This window comes from Terrapene carolina, unplaced genomic scaffold (genome assembly GCF_002925995.2).
Source record: "Terrapene carolina triunguis isolate 2854851 unplaced genomic scaffold, T_m_triunguis-2.0 Scaffold517, whole genome shotgun sequence".
NCBI classification, from domain to species: Eukaryota; Metazoa; Chordata; order Testudines; family Emydidae; genus Terrapene; species Terrapene triunguis.
The window spans coordinates 4,149,220-4,157,766 of NW_020664868.1; the positions used below are offsets into that span (position 1 = coordinate 4,149,220).

An 8,547-nucleotide genomic window follows, 5' to 3' on the forward strand; every position below is an offset into this window, starting at 1 on the left:
CCACCCCTGGAAACGTCTGGATTGTGTCCCACAAACCCTCCAGCGGCAGCGTCTCACCCCAGGACGGGGGGAGACCAAAGCCAGGAGTTCCCCAGAAGGGCAAAGGCCCAGGGGTCAAGCAGGGCTAACGAACAGCATTGCGGGGAGAACGGCCCTCCCAAATGCCGGCCTAGCGTGCTAGGCCCACGGCCAGCCGAGGTGGAGCAGTGGGAGGAAGGCAACATGGAGGCGAGTCCAAGAACCGCACACGCCCTCGGGGCCGGAAGCGTCAGCTCTGGTGCTTGTACAGCGCCTAGCGCGATGGGGGGGGGGCTTCTCCACACCCGGCGCTCCAAGGCGCTACCATAACGCACCTCCCCACGCCAAGCAGGCTGTGCCCACCTCCGGGCCGCTCCGAGGCAGCGAGCGCATCTCGCCCCCGCCCAGCCAGGCCTGCGGTACCACAAAGCGAAGCCACTTGTATGCGGAGGGGGGGCCTGACTCGGCCGTGTTTCCCCCGCCCTGCTCCTTGCGGATCCCCGTCACATACACGCACGCCTGGGCGAGTCTCAGCAGAAGTTCTCTGTGCGGTAACAAAGCCAGCGCCTGGCACCCAGCGACGCTGCCCGCCGGGTGCAGATCCAGCCGGGGTGGGGCCAGCTGGTTCAGTGCTGGGCATAGGGGACACTCCGGCTAGAGCATTGGGAGCGGCCCAGCCCAGGAGGCTACGTACAGGTTTAGGGCCACAGGCTCCAGGGCCAGCCCCTCCATCACCTTCCCCACGTGAAACCCCCCCACCCCCAAATCCCAACCAGCTCAGCGAACAGGGTGAGGCATGGGGCAGTGCGGCCTGGGTGACAGAGCCGGGGGGTGGGCAGGTGGCAGGCAGGGGAGAGAAGGCTGGTGACGTGGGACGAAGGTTTGATGGTGCAGCTCACAGCCGGGAGGCAAGAGGCCAGGCCTCTTGGTGCCACTCAAGCTGGGGGGGCCATACAAGATGGAAGCCATGGGATAGGGTGAGGGTTGCTGAGGGACGAGGCCTGCTGGTGCCGCTCACCATGGAGACAACGCCCAGCCTGGCCGCCCTTGAGCACTGGCCTGCTGGGAGGTTGAGTGAGGAGGTCACGGGTGGCAGTGGAAGGGGACCCAAGGGGGCAGCTGCTGCCAGTTTCCCTGGCACCCCCCACCCCTGCCCACCACGCTCCCAAACCCAAGCAGCAGCAGGCGGTCTTATATAGAATATAGATATATTTATGGATATACAAATTTCATACAGTACCAGGATGGATGGATGGACAGACAGACAGACACACGCAGAGCGCTACGTTAAAAAAAACCCAACAATAATAATATACAGGGACGACGACGACAGAAACTTCTTTAAAAAAAAAAAAAAAAAAAGAATATCGCGGGGAAAAAATTGTGTGCCCCCCCAAAAAAAAAAAAAAAAATAGGAAAATGGTGAAAAATAATAATAATAGTGAGATGCACTAGTACCTGGTGAGAGGGTGGGACAGGAGGCAGTGCCCCAAGATTCAAGTGTCCAGTCTGGGTCCCTCCACAGATAACCATGGTGCACGGGTGGAGGGGGAAGGAAAGGAACCATTGGTGCCACCCCTCTGGCTTGCCAGACAGAGCTGACCCCCCCCCGGTTTGTTCGTCTTGGACAGCCAAAGAAATCCAGAAGGCTCATGGGACGCTAGGGTGCCGGAGGAGCCCACGGGTGCCACGGTGGGGACAACTTCGAGGAGTCACAACGGAAGCTCTGGATTTTGAGGATGAGGAACCGGGGAAGAGGAGAGGACGAGAGGGGAGCTGGTCCCAGAAGATGACGAAGACTGAAAAACCACAAAGAGCAGCTTGTTCTGAGGTGGGTCCAAGAGAAGCCAGCTGCTCCAAGGGGTGGGAACCCATCCCGGTGTGGATCTAGAACCTGGAAGCTCCATGAAGCTGGGGTCCATTCAGATGATCTAGAACCCTGGAAGCTCCATGGGGTGGGAACCCATTCTGATGTGGTTCCAGTTGCACTGTCGAGGATCCAGTTCCAGTGTGGCTCTAGAACCTGGTGGTTTCCTTGGGGAGGATCCCATATTGCCATGGATCTAGAATCTGGCACTCCATGGGGCAGGGATCCCATTCTGATGTGTATCTAGAACCCAACAGCTTCATGGTGGCAGACAGATCCCACTCCAGCGTGGATCCAGAACCCAGTTACTCCATGGAGCAGAAATCCCCGTCTGGCACAGATCTAGAACCGGATTACTCCATCAGGCTGGGATCTGATCTGGTGTGGGTCTGGGACACGGGGGTGCCATTCTGCTGCAGATCTAGAACCTGGTTGCTCCACAGGGGGAGGGATCCTGTCCTGTGGTAGATCTGGAACCCAGGCATCCTGTGTGGAGAGGACCCCGTACCAACACGGCTCTCCAGTAGCTCTGTAGTGTGATTTCGGGGAGTCCAAAGCCTTCGACCAGTCCAACGTACCCTCTCTAACAAACCCCACCAGGTTGGCGGGAAACGCGGCCTCCGCTGGCCAAGGCAGGAGCGGCCACCGCTCCGACGTAGTGAAGGTTTACAAAAGTTAAATGCACTTTATTTTTTAATATAAAAGGTTCAGCTCGTGGGGTGTTTATCCTCCTGCTGGAAGAGCGATTCAAAAAACAGTGAGACCATTAAATACTGGTGGGGCGAGGTGCCCCGGGGTGACGGTCCCAGGCACGCTGGAATCACGCAGCAGGATTTGCTCCTTCTAAAAATATATAATTTTTATATATAGATAAAAATTCTTTCACGTAAAAAATAAGAAGTCAGGTCAGCTGGTTTGTAGTGTCTAGGAGTGGAAGCGGGGAAACCATGAAATTCAGGGGGAGCAATTCGGGATGACTTTGGATTTCGTTCTTCACATTCACACGCAGCCCCATCGGTGCCACTCCGGCAGCCTAACCAGGGCAGAAGTGACCCCGATAATTCCTCCCCATGCACATGGGGAGCTGACGTAAGGGTTCTTATCCCTGCTCCTAGCATAGAGGGCGGATTGGGGGTGTGGCTATTTGCTGCCCCCCAGAGCCCACAAGGGGTGTGGCTGGGGCAGACTATGGGGAACCCCAGGGCAGGACAGGGGAGCATGGACCCAGGCCCCAGAATTTTCCTCCACCCGAAAACAAAGTCAGTGGTTCCCGCAGCGACCGACGGGACCTGGGGTCCGATCAGCAGCTGCCCCAGAAACCCTGCTCCCTTAGCACCAAGACTCCCCCTGCGCCGTGCGGCTCCCACACCCTGCTCTGGGAAGACGCTTAGTGTTTCTAGGAAAGGGGGGGCAGGAGCAGGGGAGACCCCGCAGCCCACGAATGCCTGCTTTTCTCCTGCCCGCTCTAAGCCACAACAGCTGACACCCCCTTCCTGGGGGCTAGGAGCTTGCCTGGCCAGAGCCGGATTCCCCCCCCCCTCCCCAGTTTGGAATTGTAGTGTTTGGTCATGGCAGCCCACAGATGCAGCCACGGATCCGGCACCACCCAATTGCCCAGAGCCTTTCAGGCGCCCGCAGCGCCAGGGCCCCCTGGCAGTGGGATCCGGGGCGAGGGCTCGGAGCTCTACAGATGTCTGAGAGTTTGGATCTGACGCGCCGGGGGCAGCGAAGGCACGGAGGGGCCGAGACCCCCCCCTAGGAGGTGGCGCCCCGGTCCCGTCTCGCGCCCGCCTGCCGAGCCTCTTACAAGTCCAGGGGCTCCTCCACCGGCACCGACTGCAGCTGGGTCAGCACCTTCTCATCCGAGTCGAGGCCTTCGGGATCCAGGGGGTCGCTGGCTGAGCTGCCCAACAGCAGCCCCTCGCCCTCAGGCAGCAGTAGGCCACTCGGCTCCGTGCCGTCCAGCACCTCCACCGCCCCCTTCTCCATCTCGAAGAGCCCCTCGGTGCCAGCCGCTTGCATCTCCATGCCCGCCGAGCCGGGCCACGCTGCCGGCTGAGGCAGCGGGGACAGCACCAGGCCCTCCTGGGGGAAGTTCGAGAGGACGCCAGGCTGACGGCCGGCTACACCGTCCCCGAAAGCCAAGGCCGGCTGGCCCGCCCCGGCGCCCTCGGAGTTCACGGGCCCTGGGATGGGGGCGCTGGTGCATGTTAGAGGCGCCGTTTCTTGCTTGATGGGCAGGGCCAGGCTGCCGGCGGGAGCGGAGAGCACCGGGGACATGAGCATGGTGGCCGGGAAGGTGGCGGTCAGGATGAGCTTGCCCTGCTGGAGTGTCATGCCGGTGAGGATGGTGCCGCCACCTGGCACTGGGTTCGTCAGGAGGAAGTTCCCTGCAGAGGGGAGAAGAGGGGTGGGGGGAAAACCCACAGGCCTCAGATAGGTGGGTGTACAGCTGGGGAGACTGAGGGGAACGGAGCGGAAAGGACTAGCCCATGGTCACCCAGCAAGTCATCAGCGGAGGTGGCAATAGAACCCAGGAGTCCTGGCTCCCCCCGCCCCCCCCCGCTCTAACCACTAGACCCCACTCTCCTCCCAGAACTGGGAACAGAACCCAGGAGTCCTGACTCGAGTAGGAGGAACTGGGAGCCAGGACTCCTGGGTTCTATTCCCACTTCTGCTACCGACCTGGTGGGGGACGTGGGACAGCCCCTCCCGCTCTCCGGGTCTCAGGCTAGAAGGGGCCAGCCTGACCATCCCCTGAGCCCCCGTCAGCGCCCCCCCCCGCCAGCGCCCCCCCCCCCCACACAGCCAGTCCTGCACCCGGACCCTGGGAGAGACATGGGGTCTTGGTGGGAAGACTCGGGGACTCCCCCAACCCCCTGAGACCTCGTCCCAGGGTTCAGCGCCCTTCCCCCCTACCCCCAAACACCGACAGCCCCAGGCCTCCCTCTGCTTCCTCGGTGCTCCAAAATAATCTCTCCAGGGGCCTGGGTCCATGACCCGCCCCCCGCTTCTCTGGGATACATGGAACAGTCCCCGCCCCCCGCCGCCTCTCAGGTCCTTCCTCTAGATCTTCTCTGGCCTCCACCCGCACCCCGCACCTCTGGGCCAGGGGCCCCAGCGCACACAGCCCCCAAATCCACCCGGCCAGGGCACAGGCCCCGATCCTCCCCCAGTCATTTCGGCTGCGCTCCCTCGGCCAGGCCGAACGCAGCCAGCTCCTCCCTCCCGCCCCCGGCGCGGCACCCGTGGCAGTACCTGGCGCGCCGGCGGGCAGCTGCAGCGTGGTCACACCCATGTTGGCGTTGATGAGGTGCACGTTGCTCTGCCCCACGGTCCCGCTGGCCGCCGGCGGAGCCCCCACCTTGAGCGGGGCGGCGCTGGCTAGGATCTGGATCGGCCCCACCCCCTGCTGCAGCGTCACCACCTGCGACGTGGGCACCACTTGCGGGAGCGAGATGAGCTGGGAGCCCTGGGGCACCGACACCAGCTGCGGGGCGGGGGCCCCCTGGGGCACCGAGTAGACCTGGGTGGGTGAGAGCGGCACCATCTGGGGAGGGGACAGCACCGGGGTGCCTGGGGCCGGCTGGGACAGGGGCACTACCTGGGAGGGGGGTGAGACCTGGGAGATGGGGATCAGGGGCGGGGCGGGGACGTGGACCACGGCGGGCACCGGGGCGACCTGAGCTGGCCCCGGGATGGGCGAGGTGAAGGACAGCAGGGGAGAGCCCTGGAGGAGCGAGGCGGCAGCCGGGGGAGGCGACGTCACGGGCAGGGCCTGGCCGGGCTGAGAACCGGGCACCACTTGGGAGAGGGGGACAATCTGGGAGCCGGAGACCACCGGCTGGGGGAGCGCCGGGGCCGGGCAGGGGGCTTCCTCGCCCGACGGCACCACCTGGGGCACTGAGCCGGCCGGAGTGGGAAGCAGCGCCCCCTTCGGGTCGGACGCGGCCGGGGCCAGGGGAAGGAGCGTGGGCACCTCGGACAGGGCCCTGACGGCCTGGCTCTCCTCCGTCTTCACCTCCACGGCGCCCGGGCCAAACACCATGGAGGGCAGCGACTCCCCGGCTTCCGCCTTGATGTCAGGCCTGGCCGAGGAGGCCGGCGGCGACTCCAGGCAGGCGCCAGGCGGGGTCTTGGCGGCGCCGTTGAGGAGCACGGGCGGGGTGGACGCCACGGGGCTCAGGGTGATGGTCTGGCTGTCGCCCAGCGCCAGCCCGTTGATGAGCACGCCGCCCGACGCCTGGAGCACGGAGCCGCCGTTCAGCAGCATGGCCTGCGGGCCGGCCGTGGTGATGAAGTTGCCGTTGAGCAGGATGGACGAGGCCCCGGAGCAGGCCCCGGCGGGTGCCGGCAAGAAGAGGTTCCCGGAGGCGACGGCCCCGTCCGGCACGGCGGGCGTCCCCACGGCCAGCTCAGTCTCCTCTGGCCCCCGGCTCAACTCGTCCTCTGTGCTGGGGTTCCCGTCCGACTCGCTGCGGGGAGAGAGGGACTGTCAGGGGCGGGGGGTTAGCCAGAACTGTCGCACCCCCCCTCTAGCTACTGCCTCCACCATAAAGGGGGCTGATATCCAGAGAACAATGAGAGACAGCATGGCCCAGTGGGTAGAGCAGCCAACTGGGCCTTCAGAGACCTGAGTTCTAATCCCAGCTCCGGCTTGCGAGGCGAGTCCCTTCCTCGCCCCGTGCCTCAGTTTCCCCTTTGTACAGTCAGACTGCCGGCTCCTAGGGGCAGGGCCTGCCTCTCACTCTGGGGCTGGGCAGTGCCTGCGCTGGGCCAGGATCTTTTGGGCCAGTGAGTTTAACAGCACTGAAAGCTCCTGACCCTCCCGACTGCTCAGTTACCTCGTGACACAAACCTTCCTGGGGTCCCCAGGCTGCACCACAGGTAGGAAAGTTCCCCAGGGAACCAAGAGTTCCCCCTGCCCCAGGCAGAGTCCCAGCAGGACTGATTCCAGCCAGAGGGGGGCCCTCCGAGCCCACATGGCCAGAGCCGGAGACTCCACTAGGTCGGGTGGTGCTGTATAACACAGGCCATGAACTAGATTCCCAGCTGGGGTCAATCAGCGTCGCTCCCTTGGAGTCTCTGGGGCTGTGCCGATCTCCCCCAGCCGAGGCTCTGGCCCCACAGATCTAGGGAAGGCAGCAGAGACCCAGCGCTAAATTCGTTGTGGGGTCTCAGTCACCCCCCGCACCTCCCGGTCGGGCATCGGCCTCCCCGCCACGCGGCAGGGTACAAGGAGCTGCGACACAGAGATCCGGCCGTCCCAGGCCACGTCTCCAGCCCCGCGGGACCCAGCTGCCCCAGGCCGCACTCACTGGCCCCCGGGGGCAGGACTCCAGCACCCGGCTGGAAGCTAAAATCACCAGGATGCCAGAGTGCTGGGGGTGGAGGAAGAGGGTCTCACATTTCACAACAAAGGGAGAGAGTTGGGAACAGCCCACCCCCACCATGGGGGGAGGTGGAAGGTCACCAAGTCAAGACACACACACCCCCTTCTTGTATTGAGGGTGTATCAGGGAGGGGCTGCAAACCCTGTCCCCCACCACCATGCTTCCCTCGGGAGCTGTGTGGGGAGGGGCCACTTCTCTTGCTATGGGTCCAAGCACTGTGGGGGATGGGTTGGGGCATATGATTTGGGAATACACCTTGCTCTCATGGGGGGAGTCACAGCATTGTGGGGGGATGGTTTTGGGTGCACAAGATTTTGGGGTTCATCTAGCTTTCTCTGGGGGCTCCCAGCACTGGCTCCTGACCCTGTAGGAGGAGAAGTTGGGGGGGAGTCTCTCTATGAATATGTGGGGGGCTGCTGGCCTGTCCCGGGGGAGAGATGGGAGGGGCGCATGGGGTTTTGGGGTGCACCCTCCCAGCTCCTCTCCTGCCCATGGGTGAGACTTGGGGAGGGAAGCAGTGCCTCTTGCTGAGTGGTCTCAGTCCAGCGCACCCCACAATGGGGGGGTCTGCCTGGGTGATTTGGAGGTGCTGTGTCTATTACTGGGTGCCCTCCCGCTGGAGGGGTTGTGTTGTTTTCGAGGGTCGCTCCAGAATCCTGGGGCTCCCCATCCCCTCTCACCAAAAGGGATTCTTCCTTTCCCTGGGGGGACAGCTTCAGAGTTCCTATAGGTTCTTGGGGTCCCCCTTTCCCTGTAGCAGGATGAGATATTGGGGTATCTAGCTGGGGATGCCTGCACGGGGGGGTTCCTCTTGCTGAGGTCCCCTTCACCCTACAAGGGGAAGCCTGCAAGAGGTCAGGGTCCCCCTCCAACCGCCTGTTGGAGGTCCCTGTAGGGGGTGCCTATGGGATCTAAAGAGGGGTGAATAGGATTGAAGGGGGATCCTTCCAAGGGGGAGCTGGATAGGATCTTTGGGGGATGTAGGATCAAGTGGGGGTGCCAACCGGAGAGGGCTGTACAGGATGGGGTGCCTGCAGAGGAGAATCTGGGGGGGGAGGATGTATAATTTCTGGGAGGGGTCCCTCCAGGGGTAGATTGTAGACAATCTGAGGGGTGCAGATAACTGGGCTGTAGAGGAGCAGGAGGATTCCCAGGGGCGTGTACATGATCCAGAGAGGGGGGCCCTGCAGGGGCAGACTGTATCGAATCTGGAGGCCCCCCAGAGGGAAGATGGAAAGGATCTAGGAGTTGTAGGCTGGGGGGGGGGGG

At 63.2% G+C, this 8,547-nt stretch overlaps 2 protein-coding genes across 2 annotated transcripts in view; one reads left to right on the top strand and one right to left on the bottom strand.

Moving 5' to 3' along the window:
- Positions 1–1,422: 1,422 nt before the first annotated feature.
- SIX5 (SIX homeobox 5) lies at positions 1,423–6,380 on the bottom strand (the record flags this gene model as incomplete). Its single annotated transcript, XM_024207378.3, has 2 exons — positions 1,423–4,275; positions 5,144–6,380. Coding segments are annotated over 2 exons (1,824 nt in total), but the record flags the coding sequence as incomplete, so codon positions are not given.
- A 97-nt stretch (positions 6,381–6,477) lies between these two features.
- Positions 6,478–8,547, top strand: part of LOC113407909 (classical arabinogalactan protein 9-like) — a 45,258-nt gene continuing 43,188 nt past the window's right edge. Inside the window, exon 1 of the mRNA XM_026658788.1 lies at positions 6,478–6,485. Coding sequence (XP_026514573.1) covers positions 6,478–6,485 — 8 coding nt within the window. The remainder of the gene's footprint in view (positions 6,486–8,547) is intronic.